The 22,133-nt window shown below is 38.6% G+C and overlaps 1 protein-coding gene across 1 annotated transcript; it reads right to left on the bottom strand.

Annotated features, from left to right (window-relative positions):
- Positions 1–1,231: 1,231 nt before the first annotated feature.
- glud1b (glutamate dehydrogenase 1b) lies at positions 1,232–21,060 on the bottom strand. Its single transcript, XM_073866979.1, has 13 exons — positions 20,508–21,060; positions 14,696–14,776; positions 14,257–14,312; positions 13,898–13,953; positions 11,107–11,209; positions 6,303–6,482; positions 4,959–5,096; positions 4,740–4,877; positions 4,542–4,622; positions 4,300–4,423; positions 2,674–2,765; positions 2,507–2,569; positions 1,232–2,151 (listed from the first exon to the last, which is right to left on the bottom strand). Exons 1-13 carry the CDS (start codon positions 20,902–20,904, stop codon positions 2,032–2,034), a joined length of 1,629 nt encoding a protein of 542 aa, XP_073723080.1. The 5' UTR covers positions 20,905–21,060; the 3' UTR covers positions 1,232–2,031.
- Between the last annotated feature and the right edge of the window lie 1,073 nt (positions 21,061–22,133).

Below are 22,133 nucleotides of genomic sequence, written 5' to 3'. Positions count from 1 at the left end.
ACATACAATGTATTGTTGGCTATTGCTACAAATATACCCATGTGACTTATGACTGGTTTTGTGCTCTAGGGTTACAATTAAATAAAATTATTGCAATTATTTTGTAAAATAATACACTGAAAAAATTATTCATTGAATTTACTCCATTTTTTAAGGTAAGTGGTTGCAATCAATTTATTTAAGCTACATTTAAACAAAAAAGATTAGTAAAGTAAAATAAAATATAAAACTTTTGTTTAAATGTAGCTTAAATAAATTGATTGCAACCACTTCCCTTGAAAAGTTGATTAAATTCAATGAATCATTTTTTTTCAGTGTAGTTTATTCAGATAATTATTCAATTATTTAATATCTAAATTGCATACCACTAAATTGTCTTTTAAAAGCAACAGAGTCATCCCACTATAGTGATTTTTAGGGGATTTTAGGAAGTTCGCTTTGCACTTATTAACAGCTACAGTAGCCCAGCACATTCTGCATACTGTATACAAAGATCATTAACATTAATGTAAATGTTACTTCAGCTGGTGTGGCTAAAGAAAAAATTGGAGCAGCGATTGGAGGAGGCCAGAAGAAAGGTCAAAAGGATCCAAAAGCTGGAGGAGGTACGATTAACTCTTAAGTGATATTGGGGAGGGCATAACCTAGTCTAGACTAAAGTGCATGTTTGAGGTGTCTTAATTTAAAAACAATTTGCATTGACATATCTTAACATACATGTGTATCGGTGACATTGTTTTGTCTCATGTTGCACACCAGTATTGTTTTTTGTAAGGTTTGTTTGTAAAAACTTCTTAAATGTTCTAACATAACTAAGGTTTAGTCCTAGATTAATCTAAACACTGTCTCCCGCTCTGATTCATTTTGTCTACAGGTGTCGGCGACATGCTGAGTGGGGCAATTGGCAAAGCCGCCACTGATGCTGCTGTCAAAGGAGCCAAGGATGAGGCTCTGGCATTCGGGAAAGGCCTTTTAAAATAAACTTGCATATATTTTTGTATATCATCTGTGTTTCCTGGATTTTAACGTTGCCTATTTCATCTTACTTTCTATGACAACATAAAACATATCTTTTCCAGAAGATGTGTACTGTATAACTTTAAACAAAAATGTCATAATTTATAACAATTCTGTATTTATCCGAGTATGGTATAAAACTGAATGTATAATCTGAATGCTCAGATTGGGCGACATTCAGAAATTCAAATGGAAGAAAATAAACATGAGAAAATTATGATTGTTTCTTTTATTCTCAACAAAAAAGGCAATATTTGGGATAAGGTGGCAGATACAGTCGGTGAACAAATGCTCTCATTTAAGCATCCTACTAAGAAGAATGCTTAAGGGTTTTCACTGCATGTTAAAAACTAGCAGAACAGATCTCTAGAAGTTACAAAGCTATGCCTTTAATACAAACAAAATCTGTCCTAAAAGTACAAAAGTACTGCACGTAGTTCACTAGACATTTTACATTTCTAGAGTTCAACATTGAGATTAGACAAATTAAACAATAGGTTTCTCTTTGTGTGATGTACTAGCGATAAACTAAATCATTCCTCCAAGTATAAAACTCCTGCTTAAAGGTGTAAGGCATCTTTCATTCCTGTAGCAATTTTTATAGTCTCCAACACTATGTAAATAAAACCTACTGCTACATGGCAGAGAACAAAAATGCACCACTTAACATTTAAAGGTGACAGAATGCAACAAATAGGACAAATGGCACGCTACAGTTGCATCTGAAAAGCTAACCACAAATGAAAACAAAAATAAAAGACACAAGAACGTGAGAAAACACGAGTCATTTCAAGACTTTAGGCCACATAAATGTACAGCGAAGTGGTCAAACCTGCAGCCTCACAACAGACTAAACAACTTGGGTGGACGGAATTTAGGGTGCATGGCAATGTGATGGTATTACAGACTAGGAGAGATTGGGGTCAGCCTAATGTAAACTCTGATATGTTAAACGGGTTATGGGAGAATCAAGAGAGAACGATAAAGTGGTTTGCAGAGGGAATTATGGGTGATTTATGTAAAGGTCAGGCCAGCCTCATTGTACACCTTGAAGACTTTCTCTATGGCGTTGACGTAAGCTGCCGTCCTCAAATCCAAGCCCAGGTTGTACTTGTTTGCAGTGCGCATAATTTGCTGCAAGAGACAAAAATATTGAGCATAAATACAGGTGTGACCAAAAACTCATTTAATATAGGGTGAAAAAATAAAGCTGATGACTTTTAAGAATAGGGTGAGGGAATATTATCTGTGTGATGATCAAAACATACCAGACTACATCTGCCTGAAGCTAGGGCTGAGGTTTGTGGATAATAGTTAAAAATATTACCTGTTTAACAACAACACGCTGACATTTCTGTGCATTGTAACACGGCAAAAAAGGGCGATTCCCTGCCGTATCTTCATTTACATATTTATGGTTTTATGGGTGGTGGCTCAGTGTCAAAGCTTTGAAGGGCATTATAGTGTACACAATGTTAAAAATACTCACCCTAGCCGACCTCTCCATGGTGTAGGCAAGACCAGAGTGCACAATGTCTTTCTCCGAGGCGCCCTATAAGTCAAAGATAGAGACAATGAGTCTAAATAGGATGGATAAGTACTAAATAATTGACTTTCAAGGGTTGAGAAGGTAAAAGGATAATAATGGACACGTACAGCAACCCGGGCCTGGAAATCAGCAGTGGGGACAATAGGAATGGGGCCTCCCTGTTTGCCGAACTTCCTTTCAAGACTCTCTTGCACTGACACTGAAATAAAAAAAAAGAGATCAAGTTAATGCAAAATTTAAATCAAAGATAAATATTAGATTTTTATTATGTGTGTACTATATAGCACTATATGTCAAGAAGCACTATATAAGGGCACAAGTGAGGAAGATACAAAACTACATAGACTGTGTTAGTAAGCGACAGTCAATAATTCCCTCAGGCAGATTGTTTGAATATTTGTCATGGCTGTTCACAAGAAGTGTGCATGTAAAAATGACAAAATTATAAGTATTGTGCTCATTTCATTAACAAAATATGTAACCCTGTCTGTGAAATCCAATCTTTGCCATGACCTTACTCAGTCAATATTAAAGATATTAAGGTTGTATTTTCACAAAATCTTTTTTACATTGTGTTTGATGATTTTATGTCGACGACAGTAAATCACAAAAAAAATTACTTTAGCTGGGTTTTCAAATTTTTTTTATCTTAAAGGAAAACACCACCGTTTTTCAATATTTTACTATGTTCTTACCTCAACCCAGATCAACCAATAAATACCTATCTTTTTTCAATGCATGCATTTAATCTTTGTACAGAGCGCCGTGAATGTGTTAGCATTTAGTCCAACCCCATTCATCCCCTAGGATCCAAACAGGGATCAATTTAGAAGCCAGCAAACACTTCCATGTTTTCCCTATTTAAAGACTGTTACATGAGTAGTTACACGAGTATGAGTATGATGGCACAAAATAAACATGGCGATTTTTTAAGCAGATAAAAATGAAAGTATTTTTTATGGCAGAAGAGCACCCAGTTTGCAGCACTTCGACTTTGACGCGCAGTAACATCATCACTTCTGACTAATCCTCCTCTCGCTCAAACTTCCATCAATATTACAGCACCCGAGGTCGAAATGCTGCAAACCAAGCGCTCTTCCACCATACAACATAGTTCTCATTTTTTATCCACTTTAGCCACGTTTTATTTTGTACCACCATACTTACCACTCATGTAACTCATGTCTTTAAATAGGGAAAACGTTTGGTGGCTCCAAAATTCATCCCTGTTAGGATCCTAAGGAATGAATGGGGCCAGGCCAAATGCCAACACATCCACGACACGCTGTACAAAGATCAAGTGCACACCTCGAAAAAAGATAACGATGTATTAATTTGTCAAAGTTGAGGTAAGAACATAGTAAAATATTGAAAAACGGTGGTGTTTTCCTTTAAATGGACAGTAGGTTCTGATACAACAAAAGGCATAAACAGCAGGATAAAACTGGTGAGATGAGTAGAATCGTGCGACCTAGAATATACAGTACACAATGCAAAAGCACAAACTGTACTGCAGGGAAGAGCGGCACACCCTGCTAATCCCGACTGCACCTCGAACCTGTCGGTATGCTAAGAACAATGCCAAACAGGGGTAATAAAATAATCAAGAACATGGAGGAAATGGCAAAAGATAGACTTGAAATCACGTCTGCAGCTAAGCCTGTTAAGTGTCTGGATGTTGATGTAGGGATGTTATGGGAAGCATGCTGTGTTGTGGATGCTTGAGCACATACTGAGCAGGTGGTAGTTGGAGTCCCTCTCATACTTGAAGGTCAGGCGACCGTAGCTGACGTGGTTCAGGTTCTTCAACCACTCGAAGTAGGAGACTGTAACACCTCCAGCATTAAGGTACATGTCCTACATGTTCAAAAACACAGCGGACAGTTAGCAGAGGACAATTGTGTGTGTGTGTGTGCATCTCTAATCAGAGGTATAAAAATATATCTACAAAGCACTTGTGTAAATGTTTTCTTACCGGAATGACCATGACGTTCTTCTCCAAGAAGATCTTATCAGCTTCTGGTGTGGTGGGACCATTAGCACCTTCAGCAATAATCTGGACCAAAAACAAAAGTCATGTTTACTAATCCAGCTATATACCATATTGTGGAGCAGAATATAGAAGCTACAATTTCTTGGGTCTTGATGGATATTGATTCTGTTCATGACTGACCTTGGCTTTGATGTTATGAGCGTTCTTCTTGGTCAGCTGTTTCTCTCCAGCGGCAGGGATGAGAATATCACACTGAGCTTCCAGAATGTTTCCCTCATAGGGCTGAGCGCCCGGGAAGCCCACAATAGTGCCGTGTTGCTTAATGGAAAAGACAAACATTTTCAAAAGCCAGTTCCAATAATGTTTCAGAATTTTGAGGAAATGTGATTCTGTACCGACCAGTTTATAGTCCTCCAGCTCTTTTGGGTCCATGCCATTGGGGTTCCAAATGCTGCCATCAATCTCTGCAATTCCCACACATTTGGCACCATAACGGTGAAGATAACGCATGGAATGCAGACCTACATTACCAAAACCCTGCAAGACAGAATGAAAGAGAATATGAAACGTGACTGTTTGAATGATTTAATTCTTATGGAGACGTTGTCTTATTTTGTGGTAGTGGCGCCTCCGTGTGGTTCGATTTAGCGTTGCAACTACCAATGTAAAGCTAGATATACAATTTTTGGTCAAATTTATATTATTTTACAGAGGCAATTGTGACTGGTTGTGTCTTTCTTTTAAGTGTATTTATTTTAATAACTTTCTGCTTTTATAGGTTCATCTGAACATTTTGATAGAAGAAATGCAATGCTTGAATGCCCTGTAAGTAATAAGTTGACAATTTGCCAAATGCATAAGTGTAAATATAAAAATGGATTTTTATGAATTAAAGTGTAGTCTTTCACATTGTACTGCACTGTAAGACACTTAAGAAAAAAGCATCTGCCAAATGCATAAATATACAGTAAATGTCTACATGTATATTAATTTAACCTTGTCTAACAATTAGAAAAGAATGGCGACTATAAGAATTTTAAAGCAGTACAGCATCAAACTACTTCATGTGATCGTTGAAAGAGGAATTGCATATGGCTATCCACATTTATAAAAGCCAAAAGGGAAGCGGTCATACCAACTCAGTATAATGCAACATGTAATGCACTTCTATCCTAAGGCCGTCTCTTACACTTATTATCATCCATTCTGTGCCATTTTAAATCCCCCCAACCTCTTTCTATACACATCACTTCATTAGAACCAACAAACCGCTGTTCTTGTTCATTTGGCCCTGATTCTTAATCTTAGAGAGGACATCTGCAGGGTCCCACTGACGTCAACAGAGCTAAAAATGAGAGCAGGGATTACATATCGTTGCAGTTTCAAGTCTTTGTGAAACATGATTTCAAGGGAACTGAAAGATCTGTTAGATGCTGACAATTGATAAACTCTTCCCTTTTTTTAGACCAGCGAAAACAGTCAGCATATAATTTCTCAGGCCCAAGCTTTATCAAGAAGGGAATTGCCAGCTAGCAAAATCTATCAGGTGTTTTTGGTAGTTTTGCATTATGATACGAGTGTATATTAGCGTGTATTTTCGGATATTTCCCTATATGGCATTTGAGATCGGTTGTACCTGAAGCGCTGCATGACGTCAGGCCTTAAAAGCAACCTTACAGGCCGGTTAACTATTTGAACTGCACTTTAACTAGTTTTGCCTACAATTTTCATTCGAGCATGTACCTGAATGATAAAGGTTTTGTCTGCAAATCCAGGAGTCAGTCCCAGCTTGCTCATGAAGGAGGCTTCATTGATGAAGTTCTCAATGCCGTGGAAGACTCCACGACCAGTGGCTGAGATTCTCCCATGAATACCACCCTGGCTGATGGGCTTACCAGTCACACAGGCATGAGCATTGATATCCTAGAGAAAGAGAGAGATTAACACAAAATCAGGCAGATTATTATTAAACTGCACTTTTAATAAACATACATAAAAAACAGTGGCGGCCAGTGACTTCTTTTTTCGAGGGCACACGATGCGAAGTTCCTCACAACATGTATGTAGCCCGTCATGTGTGTGGTTTGTAATTTCACGATGTGTGTTCTGCGGATCGAGTGAACCTGTGTGCATCACGAGTCTTGTCAAAATAAGTGCCTGCTGCAGACGCATCTAAAGGGTTTATGATAAAAGAGACGCTCGCGTTTGCCAGATACTCGTATAATCTCATGCATAAGCAGAGTTTACTGTTAAGGGAGTGTCTTGCATGTATTTTGTGAACGTGAGTGTATCTTTTATCATAAACGGTTTTGACACGTGTGCAGCAGGCACTTATTTTGACAAAACACGTGATGCACATGGTTTACATGATGCAACAAACACATATTTTGAAAACACAAGCAACACACATGACACTCCGAACACACATTTTGAATAAGCGCCCCTAGGATGAGCAGTCACGAGCCGCCACTGATAAAAACACTTAAAGATCAAATAAAGTATATGATTGCTTCTGTATAAATCCAAAACATTTTTTAAAAAGGTGAGTTTGTATGTCTGAACCCAAATCTTGCACAATATGTCCCTCGACAGCCTCTGTTACACATGTAAATCTGTAACTAATGCTTCGTTGATGTAACTGCGGTAGTGGTGAACTGGGATTAATGTCCTTGATAAACTCGATAGCGTTTCAGTCACCTGATATTATCAATGATTTACTGTTCCCTTGTAGAACAGAGACAGATTTTCTCTGCTTTTTGAAACTCGTCAGCTGTCCACAGTCCACATGTCTAATGCTCCCTTTTAAGTAGCCACAAAGTATGTGATTCTCAATTAAAGCACAATGGCTCTCTTAATAAAAACTATGTAGTAATGAGTCAGAAGTGAACTGTAAAATGCTTACCAAAGTGCTCTTGTTTGCCAAAAAAAAGCTACAAGACAGAACAAATAATGCAAGCTCCTGGAAGTCGACCTTGAAATGATACATATCCATGGGATATTTTTACCGCAGTGATAATTGTGTGTTAAAAGAATCTCAAATATCTTTCTCTACATGTAGGACATGCCTTTGACCACTATACGTCACCAAGCAACACTAATTATTCACTGTCTGAAATCACCTGCTGTTAGAATAGGCACTGAATTAGTACTTACTGCTAAGAGTGCATTCTACATAGTATGCATGGATGCAGTATTAGTGTTCATGTAGCTTGACTGTTAGAAGAACATTGCGTTAGCAGCAGATTGTGGGTTTGAAACCAGGGAACATGCATAATAATAAAATGTAGACTTTGTAATGCATTGCAATTCGCTTTAAATAAAAGCATCTGAATGTAAATAAATACATTTCAGACATCCCGCATCCACCATTTTTTCATGTGATCTGATTTCCTTTGACGTAGCCAGAACAAATGCAACCATAATTTACTTGTGTTGTTTAAAGGGACACTCCACTTTTTTAAAAAATATGCTCATTTTCCAGCTCCCCTAGAGTCTTGATTCTTATCGTTTTAGAATCCATTCAGCCGATCTCCGGGTCTGGAGGTACCACTTTTAGCATAGCTTAGCATAATCCATTGAATCTGATTAGACCATTAGCATTGCGCTAAAAAATAACCAGAGTTTCAATATTTTTCCTATTTAAAACTTCTGTAGTTACATCGTGTACTAAGACTGAATTAAAAGTTGCATGGCTGTAGTAGGCGCAATGATATTAAGCAGTGCCTGAAAATAGTCCCCTGCTATTAAAAGTAACCACGGGGACTATTTTCGGGCAGTACGTAATATCATTGCGCCTCCTGCAGCCATGTTACGGCAGCAAAGTCCTTGATTATTACGCCAGAATGAGAGTATAGTTCCTAACCATATCTGCCTACAAAATCGCATCTTTTAATTTTCCGTCAGTCTTAGTACACGATGCAACTACAGAAGAGTCAAGCTTTAAATAGGAAATATATTGAAACTCTTTGGTTATTTTTTACCGCAATTGTTTAACTCCAGGGGGCTGGAAAATGAGCATATTTTCAAAAAAAGTGGAGTGTCCCCTTAACTAGTACAATTAAAACACTGGGAATACATTACTTGCTATGTAAATCACATAAACAGCCGTCCGATTAATAGATTTAAAGTATTTTATTATATTTAAAAAATTGTAATCGGGCGGCACCTCAGCTTGCGTGCCCTCACAGGATAATATTGAATGCACACTTAAAAATCAAGCCTGAAGTAGTAGGTCATCAGAGTACTTTTTTTTTCTCCGAGTATTATAAATCCGGACATACTACTCGCCTCACATACTGATTTTTATTTACTATACAGTATGGAAGTATGCAATTTCAGGCGCAGTGACTGATTTTAAACATTTCACTAAACTGCAACTGGCTAAACAAACAAACAAAACTTCGTCCTGAATATATGCAATTATTTGAGAGACATAGCCGTCTCAGTTGCATATTAGGCTGTGATCTTAGCATTTGCACACTTGGGCTAATGCTATATAAAATGCAGTATTATGAGGTCAAGCTGTTGAGAGCGTTGTGTTGTATTTGACTGAATGCTGCACTCTTCTGCCTTCTACTTGTATTTGCCCCCAAACTAAGCATAATGCCATGTCCTTATGTTATTACAATGCAATTTGGAAAAAAAATCAGGAATGCTACTTTATTGCTAAGGTGATACTGCTACAACATAATAACAGCCATGTGAGGTAAAAATAACCCTGACAGCACTCCGAACTGAGAGCTAATAGAAATGTGTGAATTGTGATGTGTGCATACTCCTGATAATAAATGATATCGCCCTGCTTTTGAGGGTGTAATACAAAAATAAATGAAGCACTCTTTTAATATGGAAATATAAAAATGAAAAGCAATCTGGTTGCTATTTGCCATTCAAATAAATATCTGACTACCATTTATTACGGCACAAAGGTAAACACTAGACAGCATGTTATATAGATAGCGCAAAGTTATCAGAGAACAAACAAGGGGTGTAAGATTGCTGATAGTAAGATACAGCTTAAAAGAGGTTGATGAAAGAGTTAAAAGATGTTTACTACTTAAACATAAGACTCTTTTATCTCTGTGGACTGTTGTTTGTAGCCCTTATTGCTCAAAAACCATTATAGGTACGTGTAACCATTCACTTTGTTAAAAGAGGCTGGAAATTATTTTACAACTGAACGTGATCTTTATCAGAGGAAGTTTTATGAATATACAGCACATTAAATTATTAGCTATAACTTGAAGGCTGTTCCCAATATTGACCTAGTTTAATAAGAACCAGCACCTATATGAGTAGTTAAACTTGTATTAGAATTTTTTTTTAAATGTCATGCAATTAATAGAGACAGAGCGCAGCGCGTCATAACCTGAAAACCACGCCCACCGGGGGGGGGGGAAGCAATCCTTATAACAAAAAACTGAATAATGCCTAAAAGCTGCTGTGTGACAATATGTACAGCTAACAAGCCAAAGAACCCAGAAATAAGTTTTTATAAGCTGTCGAGCCGTAAAACCCAGTCTTTAAGGAGAATAAAGTGGATCGCCGACTATGTTTCCCCCTATTGGACGCAGTTTTACTAATAGGAGTACTATGAAAAGTTGCCTGTTTCCATTTCTGTGTCTTTAAACGCTCGTTTTTTGAAGTCGACAGCTTATAAAAACGTATTTGTTTTTTTTTTTGAATTGTTAGATGTACACCTTGTCACACAGCAGCTTTTAGGTATTATTCTGTTTTTGAAGTTTAATCTGTAAATAAGTTTTTATAAGCCGTTACCCCAAAAAACGAGCGTTTAAAGACACAAAAATGGATACATGCAACTTTTCATAGTACTTCTATTAGTAGAACTGCGTCCACTAGGGGGGAAACGTAGTCGGCGATCCACTTTATTCTCCTTAAAGACTGGGTTTTACGGCTCGACAGCTTATAAAAACTTATTTCTGGGTTCTTTGGCTTGTTAGCTGTACATATTGTCACACAGTAGCTTTTAGGCATTATTCAGTTTTTTGTTATAAGCCAGAAATGACAAGGAGGCGGCTTCTCGCAATACAAAGTCAATGGAGACGGTTGGATTGCTTTCCCCCCGGTGGGCGTGGTTTTCCAATTTGCATAACTGCGCTCTGTCTCTATGCTAAATAGGGCAGAAAGATACGGTGCAACGGTCAAAGATATCGGTAACACTTTACAATAAGGTTCATTAGTTATCATTAGTTAATGTATTAACTTACATGAACAAACCATGAGCAATACATTTGTTACAGTATTTATTAATCTTTGTTAATGTTAGTTAATATAAACAGTTTTTAATTGTTTGTTAATGTAAGTTTACAGTGCATTAACTAACATTAACAAGATTTTAGAAACGTATTAGTAATTGTTGAAATTAACATTAACAAAGATTAATAAATGCTGTATAAGTGCAGTTCATTGTTAGTTCATTTTAACTAATGAACCTTATTGTAAAGTGTTACCAAGATATCTACACAGCCCATATTTACATAAAAACAAAAGTGTTTTATATGAACTGGCACTAAGGAGAGCTGCTTACAGTGTGGGCAATAGTGTTAGCATAGGTGTCAGCGATCCAGGACATCTCCCTCTCACCGGTGCTCATGTCAGGGGCAGGGACATCAATGCCAGGTCCAATGAATAAAGAGAGCACGGATGGGTAAGATCAGTTCACGTGAGCAGCCACAGGTGGCCGATTCAGTTTCATACTGGTTCTCATCAAGCACACTGTGATTCAAACATGCATGCAGCATTTATTAAAACCTTTGAACACATTGGAACTCTATTGATCTGTGTGGGCAGCCTGTAGTGTTTGTGCTTTAATGCCCACTTTGATACTGTGAGAACAGGGTTCCCATCCCCCTCGCACAAGTGGCCTGGGTAAACAGGAAGGCATTCAGAAAACAGCTATGTGGGCAGTCCTGCACCATGAATACATTTCCAAAAACAACCCTAGAGGAGCCAGGGAAGCAGTCAATGTGGCCTATTTTTTTGTGACAGTGAGGCTGAATTGTACAAGCTCTTCTGGGTTAAGTTAAAGATTCAATGAGAATGTGCTTAAAGGACAAGTTCGGTATTTTACACTTAAAGCCCTGTTTTCAGATTGTTTATGATGAAATAGAACGGTTTTGACTAGAATTTGGACATATGATGCTGGCCCGAGAATTTTCGGGTGTTTCTTGTATCACCTTCTAGAATGGGTTTATAGGTGCACCGGAACAATCCTTCCTAAAATGCATTAAACTTTCATTTACCAAGACGTGAAACTCACCGAGTGGTCAGGGGTGTTCACTGATATGCTCACACAAAAATCGCTGCAAAAGACGCATTCCAACAGGTTTTATCGTAGTTTTGTCCAACTCCATTAGGGACTTTAAGCAACAGCCTCTGGTGGAACGGCAACGGCATTCTGGCGTTGTATTGCGCATGCGCGAATTTATCTGCTACTTTGCGACGTTCTATTGTAACGGTCTACTACGGGAGACCAGCTGATTTGCCGTAGTCGCTACAACGTGAGAGATTGTGTAAATAAATTTTATGTTTTATGGCATATGACATTGTAATTGCATCAGTTTATGATTGTACCACAAGTCTTTTATATAATATGTGTTAAAATGTTTTAAATTTAAGCTAATTTTAAAGATTTTTAAGTATTCATTGCTTTCAAGTATTGCTTAAATCTAGATTTTTAGACTTATTTACATCATACAATAGTAAAAACTCCAAAACTGCCAAAACCAACCCTTCTCTTGCTTTTTTAAATGACATTTTTTTAGTTTCTCAATAAACGAATTAATTCCGCGTTGCGCTGTCATGTTTACGGTTGCTTAGTGATTTTTACGTTCCTGGCTACGGCGGTGTGACAACATACTTCCGGTCGCCGTAGCCGTTCCATTCCCAGCTGTTGCTTAAAGTCCCTATTGACTCCGCGCCGGGAACCCGTTTGTATTCTTGCAATTGGCAAAGGTGGATTATCGCCACCACCTGGGCTGGAGTGTTTATTATTCAAGCTCTCAGCGGAAGAATATACGGGTGTGAGGCGTTTGGAAAAATAGGTCTACAAGTTTACAACGAATGCTAAAACACCTGTTGGATAGCATCTTTTGCTGCGACTTTGTGTGAGTATCAGTGAACACCCCTGACCACTCGGTGAGTTTCACGTCTTTGTAAACTAATGTTTAATGCATTTTATGAAGGATTGTTCCAGTGCACCTATACACCCATTGTAGAGATGGGAGGTGAAATAACAAACACCCGCAAATTCTCGAAGCAGCCGCATATGTCGAAATTTCAGTCAAAACCATTCCATTTCATCATAAACAATCTGAAAAGAGGGCTTTAAGTGTAAAATACCGAACTTGTCCTTTAAACTGATTGTCATAAACATCCTTGTAACTCACTTCAGTGTGATGCTTTACTTCAGATGAAGCTACATTTTATATATTGAGGAGGAAACAAAATGTAAATTTTTACACTAAAATGTCCAAAACTCACAAATACAGTGTTCATATGTGTACTTAATGTATCCTAAATGTTTTCAACAATGTTTGACTTCAGAGAAGTTGGCGTACCAGGGTTCCACCCCTGTCATAGGGTCGCTTGTCATTGACGTTATGTCCGTGTTATAGTTATATAAACCATAGGTGTGTTTGACTTTATGTGGCACCGCGCAGACCCATCGGCTTGTGACATGAAGGATCATGAGATTGATTCAAAATCAGTACTGTTGCATAAAACCTTTATTGCATTACATCATTCATGAACATGATTTGTGAGCTGGATTGAGAACTGCCACCGATCCACGTTCTTTCACAGCGACATCAAGCTATGCTCAACTGTTGATATTTTAGCGACCTCTAGAGGCGATAATTACATATTGCACATATTACATATTTAAAGGTGCAATGTGTGACTTTTAGAACAATCTCTTGACAGAAATGCAATATAATATACACAACTATATTATCAGTGGTGAATACACCACTTAATACCTTATATAATGAGCTGTATTGCTTTTATTACCTTAGAATGAGCCGTTTGTATCTACTTACAACGTTGCCGCCATGTTTCTACAGTAGCCCTAAACAGACAAACTCTTCTACACACCGCGTCTCGTCCCTACGTTGTCTCAGATTACAACATGTTTTTTCTGTGGCAGCTACCGTAGCTTCTCATTGCGTTTTGAAATTGCTGTAAGTCCACAATTTCACCACTAGATGCCGCTAAAAACCAACATTACACCTTTAAGGAGTATACCATAATCCGTAAACAATACAGGTGCCTGGATGCCTTTACTGTAAAATTAGGTATAAAACAACTCACCAATGAATCCCTTTTTGGCCAGCTCAATCGTGAATCTTCTTGTGATTTTTTCCAACTCGTTGTCCTAAACAGCACAAAAAGATAAAAACCAATGCAGACTCAGACACAGATAATACACAAAGACGAGAGCTATTTGAATGCATCGGCACATCTCTTGCTTTATATAGCATCACACACACTGCACTAATGGATATATAATTCATTCAGGACCCAACCAGAGAGCAGAGCCTTTTGACATGACATAAGACAGCTCGCAGCATGAACTGAATTTTGAGTCCATTAAAAAGCCCATAGACATGATAAAGGCACTATTTCAGACAGCTGTGAGAGATGATCTGTGTGTTCAATGTATGTGTTAAAGACTTACAGAATAATTCTTGGGGTTGATTTTCACACCAGCTTTAGCTCCACCAAATGGCACATCTAGGATAAGAAAATATAGGGTGAACAAAAACACCTTGATGACAATGAAACCAAACTAACAATGTATTTGTATTGTACAGTATATATGTGTGTGTGTGTGTGTGTGTGTGTGTGTGTGTGTGTGTGTGTATAAAGGAATTATGTGAATTATGTGATTATCATCCTACCTAATGTAAAGAAAGTGTGTTAAAAATAACCTTGATATTTTTAATATTGACTGAGTAAGGTCATGTCAAAGATTGAAATCAACGTGAAATCATTTACTTAAATTCAACTTTGATGCCATTAATCTTAAAATTGGATTAAGAGACTTTAACCTGGATTTCACTAACATGGTCACACAAGGTTGCATATTAATGACTGGTAAGTAACATGAGGCTTACCCACAACGGCACACTTGTATGTCATCAACGAAGCCAAAGCTTTAACCTCATCCACAGACACATCCATGCTGTATCGTATACCTGAAAAGAAAGAGCAAAAAGGGTCATGAAACTGGACTTGATTGCAGCCATTATAGAGAGTCAATTGGCTAGAAAAAAGCTGGAAAATCTTTCCACTACTGTCTAATGTGAATCAAAGCCTGTGAAACATGAAGTACAAACAATGGGCTTTACACAAACAGACACTGTGAAGCTGTACAAAGTGTCGGACAGCTACGCTCGCCCCATGTCCTCCTGAAGTGAGCAAAGATAAACAGGACGAAATATGACAACAACCAAGAAATAAGATGTCAGGATTAGAACATTGTGTGACACTTTGTAGCATGAAATGACAATAACCTCTGATAAAAATAAATATCAAGTAATGTGGTTTAATAATAAACTTTTTTTTTAAATGTTGGTTTATCTTAATAGGGATAAATACAATACATATAGGCCTACTATATATACATCTGAAAACAACAGCCATCCAGTGCAAGACAGTATTATAGTGTCTGTATCAATACTAATCTGCAACACTCATCACTAGACACAGTCATGTGCTCGTGACACCGGTCACCTGCTACGCAGCTAATATTCCTGCAAAACTTTTCCCTCTAGTCACGCTCCATTAAGACAGGTGCTACCATCTCTCCCTTGTAAGCTGGCACTTACAGTTGGTTTCCTAAATTCAGCAACAGCAGGGACGTGACCTCGTGAACAGACACTGAGCATCTGATACCCTACACATACATCTCCATGTCATTGAACTATGAATATTTATTCAAATAAACAATGTATTTTGAAAAGTTGCACAGCTACACACTACCAAATTAGGGTTACAAGAAGATCTCAGATATCATGATCTGTATAATATAATTATTATTATTATTATATTATTATTACGGATGCTCCGATCGATCAGCCGATGATGCTTGCTATGCTTCTCAATGAAATACGGTGAAATGCAGCTACATCCATAAGCCAGAGGGTTCTCTCATGCAGAAATTCAAGCAGACGAACAACCTTACACGCGCAGCTCCAGGAAATGGCTTTATTTATTTATTTCTATTGCTGTTATTCACATAGATATGTATAAAGGCTAGATGTGTTACGGCAGAGTCTATAACGTCCTCACCTGGCGGCCATCCTACCTCAGGCAGCTCGCCCACCCGTAGCATTGAGTTCAATGGTGCAGGCACTTTTAAACGACCATAACATGCTCAATTTTCTATCAATTTTCAAACGGTTTGGCTTCTTACAAACGTTATTAACGTGGCTATAATTATGGATGCTTTAACATGTTTCATGAACTTTTTTGTATAAGTATATGCAGTGTCATAGGTACATATTTGACGTTTATAACAAACCAAACCGTTTGAAAATCAGTAAAAAATTTAAGCAAGTTCAGGTCATTTAAAACAATCTGCACCATTACACGAGTGAGCAAGCGCCCCGTGGCAAGATGGCCGCCAAATGCGGACGTTCCACTCAATAGGCCAGCAGTGTGGGCGAGACATCTAGCCTTTATACATATCTATGGTTCTTTAAACCTTTTCAGGTATTTTCATGATAATAAAGAATATGTATAATGATTATGTTTGACAAGTGTTGCTTTCTCAAATGCATGTTTTAAACGACTCAGGCTATGTCCACACGAAGCCGGTGCATTCCCTATCCGATCATTTTTTTCCCTTGCTCTAAAAAAATAATCCGTAAACACAAAACCACTGAAACCGACTGAAAGCGGTGTAGTATATATGCCGGACCAGTATGGGGCACTGTAATTCTGCCACAGATATACACTATACACGGAGAAGAAGTCTCAAGTCTCAACAATCACGTAGTCCGCCGTTATTGTTGTTGCTGTTATGTGTGACGCTTCCGACACGTGATGTGATGACGTTTTCGCTTCACAAAATATACGGATTGGCTGTACAGACGAAACCGCAAGGGTGTCGGTTTCAGATTTATCCACTTTAGGACCCGGTTTCAAAAAATAGCGGATTCAGTCTCCCAAAACGCTGGATCCGTGTGGATGAAACGCCAATACGATAACAAATTTATACGTATACATTGATACGCGTCTCCGTGTGGACAGCCCCTCAAACTAAGGCCCTGTCCCAAATGGCACACTCTGGACTTGTGGTCCTCCTCACAGTCTACACTTTGATGACATCATGTAGTCCAGACTTTAGGGACCCTTAATGCGAGTCCACGTGGGAGCACCAAAGTCATATTTTGGGACAGACTCGAGCGTCAGTGTGAACTCCTCCCTTCCGTCGTCTGATTGGTCTGATTGCTCTTTTGCAAGGACTTCTGGGTTGGTAAAGTGCATGAAGCCTGCTGAAGTCGCTGATGAGCACACTTCGAAGCGTAAAATTGACAGATGGGACACTCTACAGAATCGTAGACTAAGTGAGCACGAACAACATGAAGTGCGCCATTTGGGACAGGGCCAGTATTGCTGTTCTTCAAACCTTTTCAGGTATTTTCATGATAATAAAGAATATGTATAATGATTATGTTTGACGAGTCTTCCTTTTTCAAATGCATGTTTTAAATTACTCAAACTAACAGTGATTTCAGATTGATAAGGACTTACTGATCAAAAGCTGTAGTATATCGGCATTTATCTGAGCACCTCTAATTATTATACATAGTTAATATGTAGTAAGATGAAAAGGTAGGAGATTACCACCAGAGCAACGTCTTGGCAATGTATGTTTTAACCGTGTTATAAGCAGAATAATTGACTTTGGTCCTTTGAATTATTTGAAAATAATGCATACCCGCGGCGTAATGCATTACCAGCTTGGGTGTACATTATTTCAAATAATTCAATTGTCGTCAATTATTCCTTATATTCATTACTCCTATACCACAGGGCTGCTGAATGCTTTATCCTGACTGGTTAAGAAACGTTCCACGGATATGCATTATTTTCGATAAACGCACACCTGACCTGTCAAATGTCTTAAAATAACCACCAAAGCAACGTCTCAGCAAAGTCTGTGGTAACTGTTATAAGCGGAATAATTAATATTAGGTAACTTTTTAGTAAATGCTCAATGTTTAACAATGTCTGACCTGGTAAAGTAAAGGGCAGCAGAATATCCTGTGCACTGTGCGTGTGTGTGCCAGAGGCTGCAATGATTCAGTCCAGGCCCAGTCATATTCTCTGCCAGGCTACACCACAAATCATCTGTGTTAAATCTCCGCACACACTTTCTTAGGCTTGGCAAACACATCAAGCCCATTTCACAATAAACACAAATCACCCTGCCATCCTTTCAATCCAGAAGAGAATGTGTGAATTGAGATACAGCGACTACAGTAATGGTGATATTGATTGACTACATTAGGCTGCAGTGTTTCAGCTGATGAGAATGTCCAGCCCATGGCATTAAAATTATGCTATCTAATTTTCATTCATATTTGATTTTCACAGAGCATCAAAGGTGGACTACAGCAATGAACAGGAGCTGATATAATATATAATAAAAAACAAAATTTTGAGAAACTAAAACCAAATCAATAATACTAAATGGCACCCTCATCGATTAGGTATACATTAGTAAGTGAAGCCAATTTATAATCAACACACTTGGGAGACTTTCTGTCAGCATTTCACTAGCTCAACAGACCTGTTTTAACCGGTAGCTGAAACATTACTACATATGCGGGGGGAACAGAAGAGGGAGAGAGATGATGGAGACTAAGTACTGGAATGACTCAGCACAGATGGAAAAAACACAGGAAGCCTGGACAGATTCTCATTCAACTCCACCTAGTGAGCCCACCAGAGTCACAAACATGCTTCATCATAACCAGGAAGTGAACTTGAAAGACCACAAGTACCACGTACGCCATCTTTTTTCATTACTCTTGCACAAAGAGGCTAAGAGCCAACGCATTTCTGCTGATCCAGTCGTTTCTGTCCTTTACGTGCATGACTTTAGCAAAGACATGATGAAATTCCAAAATGGGTCATTTGCTGTGTACTGCTAGTTAACCTCTGTTTAACCTTCATACAGCCCCTTCCTCTGAAGTCTATCGGTATTGAGACAACTGAATTGCTCTTGCACTTTGTAATTTGTACCTAAAGATAGTGTCAATATAAGCACTTTAGTCTGTGATACTTTTAAACCCAATAATCCTCAAAATAAATGATTAAATGCGTGCGAGGGATATTAGCCCTTTTGCTAACTTGTCGTGTCCTTGGCAGGCATGGTATGAAGCACTCTGATTGGCTGAAAATAAAGTGTCGGCTGCTTTCCTGAGCCTGTTCTGCTGCTTACAAAGCCCATAGCCTTCACAGAGACAGGTGTGACATCTGAGGGCATCTATTTCAGTGGTATCTGTCGAGTAGTATGTATAACAAAAATATTTTGCTAATGGGCATTTGTTTGTAATGATTTGTTGAAATGGTAACATGTCTTAAATAGATAAAATTGATGGAGTTTATAATAATCCAATTACTACCAAGCCACATTCACTGGAAGTCTTTCCATACAAACACACCCTTTAACCACTAATGTTACACTGGTAAGTGGATAGTAAAATACATACTGGATGTTTCCATCTGGGAGCAGAGCGGGCACGAGAGCCTGCGACCCACCCCCAACCATAACCTACCCCTACAATTCTCTCTCACGATACGTCACCCTGCCACCCCACAAATCACCCACAATGCACTGCAATGACACGTACCCTCCCACACTCCATAGCCTCGATCTCTTTATTACCACTGTTCCTTAACATCTGCCATTTTAAGCAAAAACCCTGCTCCACCAAATAGCTCACAGCAGCTGTCAGGTCAGAATGTGAATCTGTGGGCCTCGTAAAGGTTTTAAACAAGATGATGGATGTTAATTTGGGGTTGTGAAACCCTTCTTCCATGTATATGCTTTTACGTGCAGTGAAGCGATGTGGACATTTCCACAATCTCCTCCAACACGGTGTAAATAAATTAACCAACCAACACAATGGAATGACTTGGATGATCCTTTCTGCTGAATCCTTCAAAGTTTGTACTAACAACACACAGTTGACTTAAGACAACATGCTTCTGATCGGAATAGGAAAAGTTAAACAGGGCTGTTCACATTCCAAGCAGGAAGCATATTGTGGGTTGTACATCATCAATGGCGCGTATCCAAACACAAAAGTAGCAAACCAAAGCACACAGGAAGGACTATAGACTTTTAGTCCCGTTTAATGGCTTCTATGTTGAGTAATACACACACACCCCTGTGCAGGTGCAAGAAATTCTTGATTTAATAGTTATAATGGAAATTGTATTGGTTTTAATGGAAGCTATAATGGTCTCTGTGGGTCTCTGCTGGTAATGTGTGTTTGGTCCTATTGGTGAGATGTTATCTATATACATACAGGAATACGGCCTAAAACAAACCACATAAAGGAATTGTGTAATGATTTTATGGTTATAATTGGAATCGTATTGGTTTTAATGAAAACTACTGGTTTCTGCGGGTCTCAATTTGTTGGACTCTACTAGTGGTAACGTTATGTATTTAATAAAGAATCTTTGTAATGTGTTTGAATGGTTCATCTTGGTATTTGTAAAGAAAGCCATTAGAATTTGTATTCTATGTTCTCAGCAGGCAAAACTAAACAAATGTAATATTCTGAACTATGCAAACATTGAAAAACAAAGTTTCTCTGCAGTCACTCTCAGTCCAAAATGTCACTTCAAAGAGAGCTGTTGCGCCCCATTATTGCCCACAATGATGATGAAACCCCATCTTACCCCCTTTGCAAGGTGTTCTGTGCTGACTGTGTTGTGCCCGATAACCCTCGATCACCTCCCACTCCCCGTTGTCCCTCTTGATGGGGAAGGATACACTCAGGACGTGGTTGCAGGGTTTGATGATCCCCAGGATCCCACGCACACGCAGTCTCTTCTGCTCGGGTGTCTCGCGGGTCTTCAGGTCCTCCACAAGCTTGTTTTCGACAATAGCAGCGCCGCGATCAAAAAAGCCCTCCACCATCCTGAAGAAGTTGGGGTCGTCCTCTTTGTCGGCGGCATCGCTGTAGTGGCGCGTCCTCAGCAGAGATGAGGAAGCCGGCAGAGCGGACTCGACGCATCCCGAGGCCAACGCGTTACCCGCTGTGCGAGTCAGCAGCTCCCCGAAATACCGGTACATGGCGACGCGGTGCTTTGAAAATGACGGCACGATAGACAAAGAAATTAAAAGATAATGAGTTGTCGACGGGGGAAACGGAAAATGGGGGTAAATGAACGAGACGACTGAAGCTCACGCGCCTGCCTCGTTCAGTGTCAAAGTGACAGCGCTCATGCTGTCTCGCGCTTTAAAAGGCAGCGGCGTGTTTTGAGTCGAGCGAGCGCTCATGACGTGTCAGGGGGAGGAGGAAACTCACGCGCCTCTTTTGAATCGTATGATTTTATATTGAAATTAATTTTTACTGGTTTTATACTAATAAAGTTGGACTTTTATACTGTTGTTCGAATACTTATATTACATAAATTGTAATTACGACTTCAAAATCATCTTTCTTTCTTTCTTAAAATCATAGGCCTATTCTCAAATAATAAATTACAATTCCTATAATATTATCCGATTTAAAAACATTACATTTCTTTCTTTCATTCTTACTGTTCCTGATCAATTGCACATCACACACAAGTACATTGTTAAATTACTGTACAATAAATGCAATAATATAAAAGTGGTCTATTAAACTAAAGCACGCCACGTTATTCATAATATAGGCCTACTTTTTATCAAAAGGAGTTTTATGACATTGTCTAATAAACCAAGAATGCTGGCTTTCTTTCATTTTAGGTCCCTCCCAGATGCCCCTATAAACTCTCAGGAGCACCAATTTCAGCTTTTTCAAGGAATCCAATAATAAAACATAACATAATAGCTGTGTTTTTTAACAAACTGTTGTTTTTATGTGCTTTCGCTATTGGAGAGCATCTTATCTACAGCACTTTAAAATCATATCACCATATGCATTCAAGGTCCCTCTACTATCTGTAGCTTTACCCTGCACACATGAGACATTATGGGGGCACTGTTTTGCCAAATACGCTGCAGCTTAACCGTTCCTCTGAGGTTACATTGCCCACATGTACTCTGCACAGAAGATAAGATTAGGAATGATCCCTATGGACCCGGGTACAAATGGCCCCAAGTCTGGAAAACAAGCAAATATTAACCATAAGCTACAAGCTTGTATTTGCTAAAAGCATGTCATCAGAGTTATTGGTCGTTTTTAGTCTTTGTACGTAATATGTGTGTCATCAATCAGTACATACGTCCTAGTTTTTCAATGTTCTGACTGAGTTTCACATAAAGGCACACTGGATAAGAGAAGATAATACGGTATTTCAAAAAGAGACAGCATA

The sequence above is a fragment of the Misgurnus anguillicaudatus genome, chromosome 4, assembly GCF_027580225.2.
Source record: "Misgurnus anguillicaudatus chromosome 4, ASM2758022v2, whole genome shotgun sequence".
Taxonomy (NCBI): Eukaryota; Metazoa; Chordata; class Actinopteri; order Cypriniformes; family Cobitidae; genus Misgurnus; species Misgurnus anguillicaudatus.
This window is presented reverse-complemented; position numbering and strand designations above follow the sequence as displayed.